The following is an 18,798-nucleotide window of genomic DNA, read 5'->3' on the forward strand; positions in this document are numbered from 1 at the left end:
CAGCAAGGTCTTCAGCCTGGAGAAAGACAATGTGTGTGTGGTCGCTGAGTCAAGGAGTTCTCAAAGCTGTACAGCGGAATCTGTAATGATGACCTCACTACTGACGGTCTTTGGGAGGAACAACCACATCCCATGTTCCTTTTGTTGGGCCCCAGCTGGGCAGTTGCTTGGAAACAAGAGGAAGTGTGGCTTGATTCTTGATATGAAAGAACTGTCTCCCTCTACATTACCTGATGCCTGCCTTCCCCTCTCTTCTGACTCCACGTGCTTGAAGCAGAAAGGTGATCGGGGGGATCTGAGGTCTCCCTGTCCGTAAAAAGTACTGGTAGGATGGGGAAGAAAAGGACTCAAACTGTTATGGTTCTGTTGGACATAGGAACCCAACACCACCCTACCTATTCCCATGGGCAGAAGGGACACTGAATTCAACTGACGGGGTTTGGTACTTCTCCGTGGGTAAGGGAAGCCAAGGGAAGGTTGTGAGAAGAACCTTGGGGATAATTCAGTGTGCAGTCACTGTGGCTTCCACATCTGACTCAATAATCAGAATTGATACGTGCCATGTATGTACTTCACAGTTCCTGTGTCAGAGGGCATTTTCATGTTAGGAACTCCTGTGCCTAGAGAGGTCATGTCCTAGTACAACAGCATGCCTTCTTGATGGAGCCAAAGTCCATCCTTTTGCTTTTTTTTTTTTTTTTTTAAACAAGTAACTACTAACATACAACTAAGTCCTTATGAAAAATAAACACCTGACATTCTCAGTTTCATGTAGGTCTACCTGGACTCAATCATAAATGAGATGAGAAGGGAATGACAGACCTTGATAGTCAAATAGAAATGATATGTTCAAGATTCAAGCTGTTCTGGCTCTGGCACCATCTTAGCTACATTAAAAAAATGGCTACTCCTTTGGGGGAGACTAGAATCCCTATTCCACCATGTGAAACAAAGCTGCTGGTCCAACGGGGCTTGCACAGGTTCCTTTCAATGGCTGGGCAAAGTTCACTAACAGCTTGGCTAAGTTCAAAGTGCATGGTTCCTCTGAGCAACAGCAACCATCCAGCCCCAGTGACAGCTCTGGAAGAAGACGAGCTGCGGTAAGGACCGCTCACACAATGGTCTGAATGGAAAGCTGTCACTCTTGTCTTAGACAACGCTCCTAAGGACCAGGAATTCTATACTTTTACAGACTCTCAGACAACTGCTAGTGGTTTAGATGACTGTCTTGTCTGCGATCTGAAAAACTAGAGACGGGCAAATTAATGAGCCCCTCTCTGTAGGGCCACAAACCGTAGAAAATTGTGACTGCTGATCAGTGTGGGTCACTGACACAGGTGCTCATGGTATCGGTCGGTCCTCCAATGACCAATAGGAATCAGGCTGTGGTTCAAGCCTGTGCTGCCCAGATCATTGCCATCATTACTGGGATCCACCATCATGGATGGAGCACAGATAAAGGTATGTCAGATGCAGAAGCTACCACTGCAAGTCAGACTTGTGACTCCTTCCAAAAGTTGGCCCGTTTGTCTTCCAGAGAAGAAGGCCATGTCTGCCCTGTGTACTCCCAGCAAAATTACATTAAACCTTTGACTCCCATTTTGAGATAACCCTAATGCTTTATAATTGTCATCAGTCTTATAGGTTACTGTCCAGTCAGCTGACTTTGTTTATACCACTGCATCTCTTGAAACTAAATGGTGTCATGTTCTTAAATTTTGTCATACTATCTTGAGTCTGACAATGGTGTGTCTTTTGCCATAAAGACCACCCAATAGTGAGACAATAGCCAAAGTGATCAACAGACATTTCAAGACCTTTATCAACCACAAATTGCTGTCATTATTGAGAGATAAAAGGGACTTTAAGAATCAATTCAAAACAATTTCTGACTCAACCTCACTCACCACCTCTTGGGTCACACACCTTAATAAGGCAGTTCGGTCACTAGATGGAGCCATCCCCAGAAAGGGTAAGGAGTTACACTGACTTAACTGTGAAAATCTGAGATTTCTCCCTGACCACTCCTGGGCATAATGTGTTTTTCTTTCCCCTAAGAAGAATCTCAGGCCAGGATAACTGATAAACCCTCCTGGTGGAAGCCCATTCAAAAGGGGTCCTAGAAGATTCAAATATAAATTTAGTTCAGCCACCAGATATCTGTGTTGGACTGGCAGGGTCCTAGATCCCAGATAATGAAGATAATAACCATTTGGGTTACTTAGCTGAGTCCACTGCTCACCACGTATCTCTCCAGTGGTCAAAGTGGTGGGCCTAATGAATCTCTATAAATTGTGTAAAAATGCCCTTATCTCACCGGCACCTGGCCCTTCCAAACAAAAGCTCGAACTGGAGAAATGATAAAGGGATAACTACTGCAAGGGGACATAACCAATTCCCCTGGCTGTGGAGGGACAGCAGCAGATCTGGCAACTGGGAGGGATCGTGTCAAATCCCAAGAGGTCTGACAGGTGTCATCAATGCTCTCTTAATTCTCCATATCCGGTACCTTGGCCTGGCCAAACAATCATATGATCCACGAGTCAAGGAGTAGTGATGACTGGCAATGTGACTCACTAACACACTTCTAAGCCCATCATCCCCATCCGTGGGCTGCAAAAACAGAAAAAGTCATGTGGACTTGATGTGGCTGTTCTTGAACTGTTCTGCTGAGCCTGACACCATCAACAGCAGCTCCACAACATGGACCATCCCATCATACCTGTGCTAACTCCCAGACACAATCTTATCTCAGACTGATGGATACAAATTCATGGGCTTGTCTGGATTCCAAAGCAGCCCTGCGTGGCGGTCAAGGCTGCAGCTATGCAGAAGATTGTCTGTGTTGCTTAGTTAAACCTAACTGTGATCCAAATCAAGGGGAACAGCAAATTCCAAACTAGAGTGACCTGTGCTCTCCATGTGAGAGAAAGCAGAACATGAAACAGCTCTCTACTGGGCATGAGGGTTACTTTCTGGACCATCTATTGCCCCTGTTATGACTATTGGCAATGTTATTACAAACTTCCTTGTATGGGTCATAATAGATAGTAGATTCCATAATAATTAAGAGCAACTGGTCACCCCCTGGGATTTATTCACATCAGGCTGAGTCAGAGACCCTGACAGGATGGGGACAGATGGATGTAGAGTCAGTATTGCAAGCTGGCCTCTTCCTGCTGCTTGGGATCCTCCTGATCACAGCTTAAATTAAACGCCATATGAGACAAGCTGAATAGATTTGATCCAAGTCTCTGCTGGCCCAATGAATCAGAATGACCATCGTGATAATGACTCATGTGATAATTCATCACAAGCCAAAATGGTGTATTAAAGGCTGCTGCGTATTAGGAGAGAGAGTTTTCTTCAGGACTCATACTCCCCTACATATCTTGCTAAGTGGACCTAGAATGAATGGCCTCAATTTCTTTACCTGGGCCACTGTTGAATGCATAAGGATTACTTATGTATTCAACAACCTTAAGAAATAAGATAATGTCTACCCCCCAAAAAAGGCTTGCTTATTGCTTGCTATAAAAGTGGCAGATGCAGGGCACATTGGTGGCTCAGTGGGTTAAGCATCTGCCTTCAGCTCAGGTCATGGTATCAGGGTCCTGGGATCAAGCCCCTCACCAGGCTCCTTGCTTAGTGGGAGCCTGCTTCTCCCTGTGCCCTTCCCCAGCTCATGCTCCCTCTTTCTCTCTCTCTCAGATAAATGAATAAAATCCTAAAAATGAAAAAAAGTGACAGACACTTCAAGCTCAATAAAGAGTCCTCACCTGCAATGCAAACCCACTGTATGCATGGCATCCATATGGGCCAAAGCAGGATGTGGGGCAAAGGAAATTGGTGTAAATACGATAACACTTGTGAAATTTGCTCTGCCATGAGTAATAAAGTCCTGCTCTGACCCAGAGTCTTGTGTCTTCTGACAGCACCCATGATACATTAGCAGGCTACTTACTGGTTTCCAAGTGGAGTAAAAATCAACTGCCAGACCCAACAAGCTTATCTCTGGCTTGAACAACCTGTGATACCTGATATAAAGCCCCGTTCAGGCAACCATCCATATTTACTGTTCAACTACAAACTGACACAGATGTCATAAAGTTGAAGCTATTCATCCTAGACTGCTGGATGAAAGCAAGAGAAAATCATTAACACATGAATGTAAAAACCTGGATCACTTCCCTACCTTCTAGAACCTAAATCTGTGGATTCTCTTACTGGGCCTCCACATAAAGCTGCAATTCTTTCCTTCAGTTCCAGTTCTTCTGTAGCAAAATCCCTATGAAGTGGAACTAGTACTACCACTTTACTACGTTATAGTGTGGAGAAAAACCTTAAATATATGATATCACTATATTCTATGTTAGGGGAAAGAGTGATTTGGACTATGGCCTGAACAGGGAAGGAAGTGAATATGGGATGTTCCTAGCCACATTCCGTGTGTGTGTGTGTGTGTGTGTGTGTGTGTGTGTGTGTGTGTGTTTTATATTTATTTTTATATTTATATATATTTTTTAATTCCAAGCCTGATTTTCAAAAGTACCATTAATCAATCAATCAACCAAACAAACAATAAGCTTACCCTCATCGAGGCAGAAAAATGGCTATAAGACTATTGTTTGGGGTACCTAGGTGGCTCAGTTGGTTAAGTGGCTGCCTATGGCTCAGGTCAATCAGGGTCCCAGGGTCCTGGGATGGAGCCTTACATCGGGGTCCCTGCTCAGTGGGAAGTCTGCTTCTTCCTCTTCCTGCTGCTCTGCCTAATTGTGCTATCTCTCAGTCAAATAAATAAATAAAATCTTAAAAAAAAAGACTATTGTTTATAAAATTAGGTCTCTGCCAAAGGAGAGGGAAAGCAGGAAAAGTATGCAAGATTCAGGGAATAAAAAGAGTTAAGAAAGACAATTTTATCTTCTATTGTCAAAAATCCTACAAAAGTGGGCGCCTGGGTGGCTCAGTGGGTTAAAGCCTCTGCCTTTGGCTCAGGTCATGATCCCAGGGTGCTGGGATGGAGCCCCACATCAGGCTCTCTGCTCAGCGAGGAGCCTGCTTCCTCCTCTCTCTCTCTACCTGCCTCTCGCCTACTTGTGTTCTCTGTCCGTCAAATAAATAAATAAATAAATAAAATCTTAAAAAAAAAAAAAAATCCTACAAAAGCAAAATATTCAGGGCTCAAAATTTACCTTCAGAAATTTAATGAGCAGACCCAAACGTCACAGAGTGATTTGTGTATGATCACTACAAAAGATTTGTCTACTAGTTATCACTCGCTGTTACAAGCAAAGGAAGAAAGAAGTTGAGAAAGGGATGAAATAATTTAGAAGCAGAATTATAAATGTCAAAATCCAACTCCCTCAGAGTTATGTCCAGACTTCAGGCTAAGTATCAAATGTGATCTGTAAATATTCCAGATTTACTGTGTTGTAATGCATGTGATTAAAACAAACTTGCTAACAATTAGGGAAATCCACACGCTTGGAAGGTAATTTCATATTCAGTTGTCTCCATAATTCATTAAAAATACAAACGAATGGTTTCTGAGAACAACCCCAGACAGGAATCTGATGGATGGCCCCTCCCGCACCCCCTGGGAGCCACGCGGAGAAGACAGCTGTGTTTATTCCTCATGTCTGTACCCTCATGGGGAAGTGATACGCCCGCACGTCCTGCTCTTCAATTATGTGGACACAGGATACACCCTGATGCACGCCCTGCTGGGGTGTCTTGCTTACTGCAGAGACACATATATTTCAAAACTATCCATAATTTAAAAAAAAAAAAAAAGGCTGAAGTTTAAATCTGTCTTATAAATAACATTAAAGAACATCATGAGAACAACTATGAAGAAGAATCTGACTTCAGTTCTTTGTTTTAGAGCTGGGACCTTTGTCTATTCCGGGGTCTTTGTCTAGCAGGGCTAAGAAGGAGGTAGAGCGACAACTCCAGACAGAAAACTGTGTGGATGACATCAGAGCAGGTCAAACACTAAGAGCACGGAAACAAATCTATTTTTCCCATTTAAAAAGAATCCCTCAGAATAATTAAAATGAATTCCTACCCAAATTAAATTGCCTTGAAGTTTTCTGAGCAAGGCTTTAGGCATTATAAACACTCCTTGACTTTGGCCTGCCAGGTTTCCTCGATCAATCATGCGGTAGCCTAAAATTAAATTGAAATGATTAGATCAAGGAAAATCAAATTTTTTAACATTTAGTTTCAGTAATGTGATTATGAAGCTTTTAGTGATATTGTAATTACTTTGAAGCTCTGAGCATATGTTTCTACTGAGAATATTCCATGGAGAAAAGCTGCATTAGGGAAACAAGTAAATACAGACCCCAGCGAAGCACTGGGGTCTGTGTTTGTCGTGAAGTTAAAAGCTAACAGTGGAAAAGAGACAATGCATCCATGTGATTTACATTCAAAATATCCTGCAGGAATAACCACTTTAAAATCGCAGCTAATTCCAGAGGTAAAATAATGGAATCGCTTCCCTCTAATGGCCGCATTAGAGAAGCAATAGGAGAAATACTAGAAAAGACCCAAGAAAAAAAGAAAGACATCATTATCCTGTACTAGCTCAATTTTTGCACAGGAAAATGTGACAGACTAAGATCACTCTAAAATTAATAAATCTCTTCTCAGAATACGAAACATTTTAAAATACCTCATCTATGCCCAAATCAAACCATATAATTACTGCCTTTTCTATTCTTTCATCCATCTCAACACTTACTGGGATTATGCTCCATTTGGGGATTACAAAGATAAATTAGATGAGGGCCCACCCCACCGGCAAGTATCAGTAGAGACTGGATTCTTCCAAGGATGTACTTCAACCTCAGCAACAGGAAGGGAGATTAGAGAAGACAAAGCCAGAAACAAGACAATGGTCTCCTCTCCTTTGAGTCACACTTCCACTCATTCAACATTTCTTAAAGTACAAGCATACTTCTTCCCCCAAGAATGAGGCAAGTAAGTACACACAACATTAAAATGAAATGAGATTAGGTCTTTAAACTTTAGCAGGAAAATCATTCCATCAAAATAATCCGAAGTACACAAATCTTTTGGAGGATTAGTTTCCTCTGATGATCAATGCACAGCTAATTGTCCTCGTAGCTCAAAGATCCTAAGTAGGAAGCAATGCAACAAACGTGGCCTTTACCTTAGATATTGCCTATTTTTTTTTATTTGAATTCCTGTCTTACTTTCAGTCACAGACAGTCACTTTCTACTGTCTTAGAAGAGCCCTGATTCATCAAGTTATATTCACCCGCCAGTTACCACAGCAGGCAATCAAGTTCCCTTCCTCCACCCCAATGGGTCTGGGTCTTGGAATTCAACACAGAGCGTCTGTTTCACACTTGTGACTCCTCATTACATCCGATGGGCCAGATCAGTACTGCCGTAACTCTGTCATCCTGAAGTGAGTACGATTTAACTTGGTCCCACTGCCAACGCAATCCTTCTGAAAATAAATCTGACCATGCCTGTTCCTGGCAAGCAGACCAAGTGGCTCCTCATTATTAGCACGGCAAAACCTGCACCCTCGAGCACGGGACAGAAAACCGTCTTGAGCAGGCCTCTATCTCTGGTCACCCTGATCCCTCCTCATTTCCTCCTCTGAGGTCCTCACTCTCCCAGCTCCCATCCACAAATCCTCCATCCCCAGCACAGTCTCCGTGGTCAAGCCCCAGCATCTTGCTCCATTAGGAACGCACTCTATTCTCCTGCTCAGGAGACCGCTCGTCCCTAAAGGTCCAGCACAAATGCCACCTCTTCTCTGGAGGTCCCCTTGTGCAAGTCAACACACTTCCATTATAACTTTTGTTACTGCTGATCACGATTCTGCAGGCGTAGGCAGCAAAGATGATGAATCGTAAAATATCAGTGAAGATACGGAGTTGTGACTTCCTCATTTGGCCAGAGTTGCTACCTGTGACAGGTCCTGTAACACAGGGTCTCAATAAATATCGGTTGAATTTAACATTTATTTTCTTTCTTCTTTTTTTGCAATAAAAATAAACTTCTATTTTCTTACAAATCCATTTCTACATCTATTTTAAAAATTTATTCCTTATTTCCCTTAGAGTTCTTCCTAACTGTACTAACAATGGGTAACTAAGTATTTTCCAAATATTTTAGCTAAAACTGCCTCATGAAACCAAATTCTATACTGATGTCTTTTGAAAAAAAAAAATTAAGCAAAATAAAGTACATAATTTCATTCTTTTTTGTCCTTCATAACTTTAATAGAATTTATTTACAACTTCTAACTGTGTAATTTTCAACCAAGCCAGATTAGTTATTAATTAATTAGAAAGGACAGAACAATGTTACGCTATTCCACAGGAGCACTGGGCATCTAACAGTCGTAGGGAACTGGCAAATAAGAAATCAAAATGTACATCAAATGGTTTTTGCTCCTGCTTTGCCTGGTCATGTGTTGTTGTGTGAAGTCATATTTCCTGTCAAAAGCATAACAAAGCTTCCCCTGCTCTACAGGATACAAATGAGCAAACCCGGTACAGCAGATTACCCAGCTGTAATTCACCATTTCAGTCCTGGAGTGTAGCCCCGTGTTCTTTTGCCACCTGAGAAAACTACCTTGAAAAGTGAGTTATGTCCTTGGCCAGCCTCATCAACTAGTCCACAGAATAAATATTAGATTCCTCACGTGTGACATTACTGCATTGCCTTCAAACGACCTCAGAAAACCCAAAATCAGGTAGGATCGTGGTCAATTCAACATCCTGTATCTGTTCTTCTTAGTTCATGGTAAAACACTTCAAAATTCGCTTTCAGATGCTGAAGACCCTGACGGTAACGGCGGCAGGCTGAAAAGAACCTCCTCACGCTGGCCACGTGCTAGTCCCCGAAGCCTGGGAATGTGACTGCGTGGCAAAGGGGGGTTTGCAGACACCATGAAATTCAGGACCTTGAGATGGGGAATGAAATCACAGGTGTCCTTAGGAGAGTGAGGCGGGGGAAGGTCTGACTACAGAGAAGCAGAGGGTGCTGTGCCTGCAGACACCCAGGCAGCCGGGACGCAGCCTGCAGGCAGAGGTCCAGGAGCCGTCTCCGCAGCGGCCCCCGGGAGCCAGGTCTGCTAACACTGATTTCAGCCCCTTAAAAACGCACGTGGAATTTGCCCCCCCCAGAACTCTAAAAGAATAAACTTGGGCTGTTTTTGGCCACCAAACTGGCAGTAATTTGTTACAGCAGCAACAAAAACCAACCACAATAACTGAGCCACCCCTCACCAGTGTATAATACCACTTTTAAAAGTTAGTGAATTGATGGTGCTAATCTGGCTTCCAGAAAACACTGCTTTTATGACCAGAACATGAGATAACTCGATGCAACGAATGGTAATTTATCTGACCTAATTTGTCACAGAAGTACAGCGAGTTCTTCATACGCTATAATGGTGATACATTTGTCCAGTCTTTAAGACTGTGTTTATAAGGGCGCCTGGGTGGCTCAGTGGGTTAAGCCTCTGCCTTCGACGCAGGTCATGATCTCTGGATTCTGGGATCAAGTCCCACGTCGGGCTCTCTGCTCAGCAGGGAGCCCGCTTCCCCTCTCTCTCTGCCTCTCTGCCTACTTGTGATCTCTCTGTGTCAAATAAATAAATAAAATCTTTAAAAAAAAAAAAGACTGTGTTTATAACATATATTTCATTTCTGTATTTGCAAAATGTTATATGCTTGATGTTGAACATCTGAAAAACACCAAACCACAAAGCAAAAGAATTCCACAATCCAAAGACTAATTTGGGGGGGGTAGTTCCTGAAATTTTTACATATATAACGTTATCTAGTTTTCAGGTATAGCAACTAGGCTCTTATATTAATATTTAAAAAAATATTTCTTAACTACTGAAGAATTCACACATTTATCAGGCTTAGGTCATAATGTTAATATTCTTATTATCATCATTGCTTGAAGAGAAAAAAAATCATGTCCCCTCCAGAAACCTGACCTCAAATGGCATCACGATCCATTCTCTAACTTTACCAGCATAACTTGCAGTCTACCCGGCATAAAATGATTAAATTGGCCACAGAAGCCAGAAGGGATTTTTAATAAATTTATACACAAAGAATTGTGACAACCACGACTACAGCCTATAAGGAAGTTCCTAATACGTTAGGGCTCAGATAAAAATTATTCCAGAACATCCCCCCTAAAAAAACAGTTATAAAATGTAGAGTCGTGATGTCATGCCCAGCAGTTACCAGGGTATGAAGGCAAGCATACAGACCTGGTGCAAAATCACCATACACTGAGAATAAGATAATTTAGTGAATTCCTTGTAATGAAGCCGATGGGGGGAAGGGGGCAATACATTTGATACAAACTTTGCATGTAGTGAGACACTCCAAATGCCAAGCATATACATAAAAATGGACCATGAAGAAAAAGAAAACTCTAGAGAGGGCCACAACAAAGAAGAAATGCCCTAACCTGCCAATGGCTGGTCCTCTCACCAATTCTTAAATGTAGAGTGGAAGCAAATACCAGACCTTCACCGTATATTACTTTCTGTTTGTATCATACAATTATGTCGAAGTTGACTGCACAGTAAAACATACACGATTCCTATCCAATACTATTAACTCAGGCATCTTCATTTAAAAACATGTTTGATATTGTCACACATAATTATCCAGACTTGGTGAACGCCTGCTGACTTGTGTGTCTCTGTGACTGTGTGCTCTACAGCCCATGGGATGCTGCCTCAGTTGTGCTTAAATCTGGAGCTCTCACTCCCCAGGGGCATGCCTTGGAGCTCGAATGGACTCCAAGCCAGAGTTCAAGGGGTGGAAAGAAGCATCCTAGAGCACGAGTTAGTATTCTTCAACCTTTATTTCTCCAGGCAGTAAGCCTAACTGGTCCCCAATCCACCGGCCAGCCTAGTTCCTCACTCCCCAGAACCAGATCAAGGAATAAAGTGTATTCAAGACCAGATTCTTAAGAAAGCAAAATGCAGAAACAAGGCTTGTTTATGGCAGACTGTCTGGCTAGTCATGCCAGTCCCACTGTGACCCTCAGCAACACTTTTACAACCACCAGTCAAGCCCTGTGGAAACCAGCAGCAAGCGAGGAAAGAGCCCCCTTCTTAATTACTCAGACAGCAGCTGGTCCTCCAAGTTGAAGAACGAAATGTTCAGATTCCAGTTTCTGAGAAAATGAAGTAATGTTGGGAGGAGAAACAGAAAGACACACGCAAAGGGGGAGTGCAGGTGGCTTCTATGAAATGCGAACATTGCAAACTCGGTCATTCCTGTTTCTCTCCGTTATTCATGCGGAACAAGTTTTGGGTGTGTATCCTACCTTTGCATGTTCTAGAAAACGCATCCATTTGCCCAATAAGCTTAAAAAATCAGAATGTAGCTCAAAGGGCTTCATCTCAGGTCACCTAATGTATGTACTGAAACTCCAGAAACACTTAACGATAGGAAGGGGCACATCCATCGATTAGATAATGAAATTGTCTCAACTGGAACACCCCAATATTGATTCCCTGATCACTATTTTCTCCCTATTTGATGAGGGTGGGAATAGGGGTTTGAGGGACAGGTAAGGTTGCTATATATTGTACATCTCAAGCTTTTTCTCTCTTCCAGTGCTAAGGGCTCTAATGTTAACCTTTATGAGGGGCCCTGTTCAAGCTCTAACAGAAGTGAATTGGAGAAACCATCAAGAACCTATCAATACTATTAAAAACACAAACACTGGTCCCAGGACAGTCTCAATACATGACGACCTGTGTAAGTTATGCAGATACTGAAAGGAAACAACCTTCCTCTGCACTACGCTGGGTCACTGCGGACTCCGGCTTTGGAAACGGTGCTTTCCCCATCGACCGAAGAAACTATACACAGAAACTGAAACATCACGGGCCATACACCAAAGGACATACAGAGTACTTCCGAAACATGAATAAATTTAACTTTTAATAACATGAAAAGAAATACCTGTCAGTGAGAGGTATTTAATACATTCTATAAAAATAAGTACTTTTTTTTTTTTTAAGAAACGCGGCCCTCCATCAAAGATGAGTTAATGACATCAGAAATGCCGCCAGGCTGAGAAAAACCATCTCCTATCCTACAACCACCCCACCTCTCTTAGTGGAAGACCATCTCCAGCTTGAGAGAAAAAGGAAGCCATTCATACTTACCTGGACTTCCAGGCACTACTCAACTGTACCACAGCTTTCCGTTCCCTCCACAGACCTCCCCCTGAGATGTAATCCGCTCTCGGGGCGCCTGGGCGGCTCAGTCCACCGAGCGTCTCCCTGCGGCTCAGGTGATGATGCCACAGTCCTGGGATGGAGCCCCACGTCAAGCTCCCTGCTGGGCAAGGAGCCTGCTGCTCCCCTTCCCACGGTTGCCCCCCCCCCCATTATGCCCTCTCTCATATAAGTAAATCAAATCTATACTTAAATAAAGAAATAAAATGTAATCAATTCATGATGCTCTTCTGGATACCATGGCTCGCCGACTCCTTGCCACAGTGGTATAAAGCTACCGTCTTTGACCCTGCCTACAGCCGACAGACCATGCCCCCTCCAGCCTCGGGCCGGCCTACTTCTGCGGGCATCTTCCTCCCTGCACGGCCTTCATCCCGCTCGTCCCTCTCCCTGCCATGCCTCGGCTCACGTCTGTCCGTCCACCCAGAACGCCGCCTTCATCTAACGAACGGCTGCTCAGCCTTCAGCGCGGGATCCCCGGGCTCTATCCCGCGGCCCTCGCCCGCGCTTCCCTGTGTAAACCCGCGTGGCACGCATGGTGCCTGCGGTGTACGACTGCGAATCTTTGCTTTTCTGTACCGCGGGCCGTTGCGGAGCTCTTGGTTCAGTCTAAAGGAGGGGCCGATTGCTTTAGATTGAGACGTGTGAGCCCTAACACACAGGTGGGGACTAAAGGAAAACTTCATCTAAAGCTGTTGTCATTTGAAATGGATCTGACAGGATGAACAGTCGTTTCCAGATGGACTGTAGAGGAACGATGTTCCAAGGTGAGAAAACAACATGGGCAGAAGAGACCTGAAAATCTGTGGTGGGACGCTGTGTGTGTGTGCTTGTGTGTGCAAGTTTGTGTTCACATATACACATCTCTTTCTAATTACTCTGCTTCTGATGGGGGGTGGAATTCTTACCCAAATAAACGTCTTATCAGTCCAACTAGATCTCAAACTCGTCTCAGAGAAACGGCCTCCTATTTCCCTGTGTCCCTTCCTGGTGGCCAATATACACACACTTGCCCCCCAGCCCGGACCTCCTCCCCTACACAGCACCACCCCGAACCAGGGCCTTAGAAAGAACTGACACTGAAATCATTAGTGGGAACTGAAATACCTGTTAATCCAGGGAAGAAAGGTTTCTGTTTAGTGAAAATAGATACAGGAATACACCTGGTAGAAGTCCCAGATAATTAGGACATATAGTACTAGGGGAAACAGGGTAACCTTACCACCATTCTTTTTAACCAAGACTCTCTCCTATAAGGGAAGTAAATGAGCCAGGAAGGTGCGCAGCAGCATAAATCAGCCAACTGTCGTATAAATTTCCTTCTTTAATATTACAAAACTTAAGAGAGAAACCATTCAGGTTACTACAAAGAAATATTTAAAATGAACTCATTAAATGCAAATTAAAACAGAAACTCTGAATAAGCACTGGGCCACAATTAAAGGCTGAAGAAACAGCAGGTAAGAAACAATTTTCATTGATCAAAGAACTAAAAGCTAACAGAATAGACTATTCTGCATTGAAACTGGTTTCATGAATATGAAGCATTTCCAAGTAAGGAGATTTTTTTCCCCCATTTTTCAAAGAAGCTTTGGAGGTGGAAATGGATCTGCATATCTTAATACAAAGTACTTTCATTGTATCATTTTCAAGCAATGAAGCCATGAAGTTTCTGAAAAATGTAGACTTCAAAAAAATCCTTAGAAATCATTCCAAAATTGAAAATGGCATAAGGTCATCACTTTAGAGCCTTTGGTTCCAAACAACTGTGCATAATTACACAAAATCACCAATGCAAAGATTCACTAGAATGTCCTTTATGACACAATTGTACCTCATTGTAAATAGGCGCTTTCAGAGCCTATCCTGAGTACTTCCACGTAGGGTCACTTTTTAGCTAAAATTATTGAAATGGCAGAGTAGCAACTAGAAATATAAACTCTGAGACTCCAAAATTCATCACATATAAGCTTTAAAACAAATACATAGATTTGTAGGCAAATAGTAAAGTTAGATTGCACATTCATAATAGCAAGGGCATTTTTTAAAAAATTTCATTTACTCATGTATCCCTGGCACCTGGAGTAGTACTAGGCACACAGGTACTCAATTATTGGATCTGCTTTCATGAAAATAAAACAATATAAAATGAAACATGAGAGAGTTTTTTCCCCTCATAAATTCATTTTAATACTTAAAATATATTGATTTTCATTTAACAGGAAAGCAAAAATAAAAATATTCTATGTACACAAGGGGTAAATGGGCATTCTTATAAACACTGCCAGACAAGGCAGAGCCACTAAGCACAGCTGTGCAGCTTGTGCACTGCTCAAAGGCACAAACCTGAACAGGGATGGAAAGAAACAGGGAAAAAAGAAAAATCCAGTAGATGCTCTGCTGATGTATGTGAGTTAGCCTTGAGAAGGATGCCTTTTTGAAATTTTTCAGTCCTGAGGAGCAGGGCAACTTTTGCTACCTTGTTGCATTAGACAGAAATGTAAAATAGGGTGACTTACTTTAGAACAATTTAGAAATACCTAGAAAAATTCAAAGTCCACTAATCCTTTGACTAGAAAATCCACCCTGAAATTGTAACAAGATTTTTTCTTTACAGATATGCTTACATATGCAAATAAAAAGATATGAACATAAGCATTTCTGATGATAGCAATCTGTAAACCTACTGAGTGCTCATTTATGGAAGAATAATTACATAATTTGTGTACATCCACAAAATAAAAAAGTAGGCAAGAATTACTGCAGGGTGGAATTGTATAGGTAGAAATATATAATTTCTAAGAGACAATTTAAGCAATATACAGATGTGACCACGTTCTAATTGTTATTTTTTTAAAAAACATCAAAAATTTTTAAAGATTAAGATACTGGATTTGAATTCTAATATTGACAACACTATTGTATACAGATCCATGCACTTTAATACCTGATACTACTCAAATACCTAAATCCAGTTCTATAGGAATTCAAATATACAAATATCACTATTAAAATTCAATTTAAATAAAAAGAATTGTTACATTTTAAAAGGGTAAAATACGTAAAGATGCCAAAAATTATATTTTTCTAAGTAGGATTTTCTTAAGCTTTTCTATTCTGCTTTTTATTATCTTGATATCCTTCCCCACACTTCTCAAAGTCATAATCACCAATGTCAATTAAACTATGTTTCTATGGCTGTCTGGGTCAGGGCATTTAACATGGCAGTCATAATCCAAGTGAGAAATATAAGTACTTTTGAAACAGTCTCTGTGCCGAGAAGGAATCTTAGTTTTTAAGAACGTAAAGGGAAGGTTAATTCTACTGGTAGTGGGGTAAGAGCCAATCCCCTTTACTCCTATTGTACGAACTCACCTATTTTTGTTTTTCCTCAAAAGTAAGCCAAGATTTATATAAAGTGGGAGAGTACTATTTGCATTAAAGAGGGTGTAGCAATTAAAAAGAGCATAGGCATAAAGGGGCAAGTTCTGAGTAGCACAATGTCTTTAACAGAAAAAAACAATCCCAGATATGTACTGATTTATATTTTGATCCCCAGTTTATCACTAGGTATAAACTCTAATGCCTTTCCTGGCCCCAAAGTGTAGTCACAGAAACAGGAAACCCATCACTCCAAGACTTCCTTTAAATTGCCTCTACTTTAAACATTCTCCTTCCTTTCCACACTTGCCAACACAACCAAGTACCAAATTGGCAATTAAGATTTTTGTTAAAATGCACCCACCAACAGAATTAGGCACACTCTCTCTTCCTCCACTTTCACTTACCTTCCAACACTCTCTCTTCCTTTCCACACTCTCCTATACAACCAAGTCCAAAATTGGCAATGAAGTTTTTTATAAAAATATGCCCGACAACAGAATTAAGCAATGCAACTAATTGTATAAAATAATTTACTGCACATTGTCCACATGGTTTTTATATGTAAGGTGCTCTTCTTGGGAGGGGCATGTTGTAATACACATTTATTTGCACTGTGTAAAATTGTACCTGGAATATGAGGAAAAAAACATCTTTTAAAATCTACCTTATATTCTCTCCATAATTACAAGTTACTAATAACTATCTAATCAAATCCGAAGATTATATTCTTTCTTCTCCCGTCCCTGAATCCCAAATAAACTAAACAAACTGCCTAAACATAGTTCATCCTAACAAAGTGTTTATATAGTAATTTATTAGATAATAATTTAGAATTGTGATTTTTAGATCTTAAGTCCCTGTCTTTATATACAGCTTTACTATAAATTTGCTTTTAAAAGTACCCATGCACTAGGGGCACCTGGGTGGCTCAGTCATTAAGCACCTGCCTTCGGCTCAGGTCATGATCCCAGAGTCCTGGGATGGAGCCCCGCATTGGGGTTCCTGCTCCGGGGAAGCCTGCTTCTCCCTATCCCACTCCCTCTGCTGAGTTCCCGCTCTCTCTGTCTCTCTCTGTCAAATAAATAAAATCTTAAAAAAAAAATCCATGCACTAGATTAAGTTGAATTAAAATAAAACTTGCCCAACTGTCCTCAAAATAAAATATAAACTTTTTTCGTATAAAATACTGACATCATAGGGGAACCTGGGTGCCTCAGATGGTTAGGTGTCTGTCTTCAACTCGGGTCATGACCTCTAGGTCCTGGAATCACGACCCATGTCTGGTTCCCAGCTCAGAGGGGAGTCTGCTTCTCCCTCTCCCCCTGCTTGTGTTCTCTCTGTCTCTGTATCTTTCTCAAATGAATTGAAAAAAAAAAAATCTTTAAAAAGAATACTGACATCATGGATTTTGAAAATTTCTTCTACTTGATTTTCTGATTCAGTTTAAGAGTTGTGTTTATAGTGGATTCTATGTAATAGTCACCTAAAAAATCTCAAGAAGATTTATAAAAGTTTATATGAAAAATGTATTTAGAAGAAAAAAATATCTTAATTTAATGACTCTCGAAAGTCATCCACCAAAAGTCTAGAAAGGTAAGAAAAATTGGACATCATTAGGTTTTAGCATCGCTGCAAAGACAGTGTCAGTTAATCACTGAGATGATTCTCCCAGTGAGTAGAGTGTTCTACATTTTAACATTAATTTCCTAAAAAGAGACTTAAGACTTTATGAGTGCATACAAACTTACGGATTTTAAAAATCCACTTCTCATGTTTCTGGACAGATCACTTTTGACTTTAGATGTACTCATTGCAATCAAAAGTGTTTTGTAAGTGGCACTCATCAGGAATAATCCCCAAATAGGCTCACCAAATCTCACATACACAATCTAGAGCAAGTCTCTGTCATTAAAAAAAAAAAAAAAAAAAAAAAGCAATGGTTTCTAATCATACTGTGTGCAGTTCCACTAACTTCAAAAGATTACCGCTAGGGAGAAAAAAATTTTTTGGTTTAATAACCCCAGAAGGGAGAAACTTTGCTAATTTTACACATCACAGTGTTTAAAAACAATAAGCCATCTCCAAAGCTTTAACCACAAAAATGCACCTAGGTCATTTTGTGTTAGGTAACAATAATAATTCATTAGGCAAATATTTAATCTTGTTATTTACTCTTAATTCTTTCATCTCAGACTTACAATGAGAGATTTAAAAGGGAAAATCGGAGGGAGCAAGACGTTTAAATCCCTTAGCAGGAACTTCCTTTGATCCTAATCATTATTGCAGGCACCTTCCACCAGAGTTTAATGCTTCGCTAGGGTTTCCCCGGAAAGAGACCTGCAGACGGTGAGTTCCAGTCTGTTCCTACCCGGAAGGCAGCTTCCCAGGCGCCCCGAGGGACCTGCAGACGGAAGCCCCAAGTCTGGCTGAGCGCCGCGCTCGCTGTGCGAACGCGCGACCCAGCCTTCACCTTGGGAGGCGCAGCGGCGCGCACCACGGTCCCTGGAGAAGTTGTCTCCAGTGGGAAGCCTGCCAAACCACGAGCGGGGTGGGGGCTTGGAACACACACTTTTCCTCCTGGCCCACGGCGGGCACTGCGAGGCCCACGGCGGGCACACGGGCGAGCACGACCGCCCTGACACTGACAGTTGACACCGGCGGACACCCTGGGGATCCCTGTCCGCCGAGGCCCGGCGGGGCGGCGCAGAGACGCCTGGCAGGCACTCACGTACCTATCATGGTCACTGGGCAGGTGGAGGCTGCTGGGCATGGAGTGACCTACACGGGAACGGCACCCGCACGTGCCGCCCACCAGAGTGGCTCCGAGGTTAAATCTTCCAGCGCTCGCCTCCCCTAAGGCCGGCTGTCGGCATGCGCACGCGCGGACGACGCGCAGCCAGAGGCCTTCTGGGAGTCGTAGTTTTACCGCGTAGTTTCTCGTCACCCGGCCCGCCGGCCGCCGCCCACCGCTCGCCGCCCGCCTTCCGCAGGCGGCCTTCCGCCGCCATTCCGGATTCAGGCCCAGGAAACGTACGTCACCGGGGGACTGGGCCATTCGGCCGCAGTGTTGACGCGTCGCTTAGCAACCAGGAGGCTCACCTTTGGAAGCTTGTTGCCTCTCTCGCCGCGGTCCTTCCCTC

At 42.4% G+C, this 18,798-nt stretch overlaps 1 protein-coding gene across 1 annotated transcript in view; it reads right to left on the reverse strand.

Moving 5' to 3' along the window:
- The window catches only part of PRKN (parkin RBR E3 ubiquitin protein ligase), a 1,289,523-nt gene extending 1,270,906 nt beyond the window's left edge, over positions 1-18,617 (reverse strand). The window contains exon 1 of the mRNA XM_032837250.1: positions 18,391-18,617. Coding sequence (XP_032693141.1) covers positions 18,391-18,397 — 7 coding nt within the window. The 5' untranslated portion in view covers positions 18,398-18,617. The remainder of the gene's footprint in view (positions 1-18,390) is intronic.
- Positions 18,618-18,798: the final 181 nt, after the last annotated feature.

The sequence above is a fragment of the Lontra canadensis genome, unplaced genomic scaffold (genome assembly GCF_010015895.1).
Source record: "Lontra canadensis isolate GAN:19392208 unplaced genomic scaffold, GSC_riverotter_1.0 scaffold97, whole genome shotgun sequence".
Lineage (NCBI taxonomy): Eukaryota > Metazoa > Chordata > Mammalia > Carnivora > Mustelidae > Lontra > Lontra canadensis.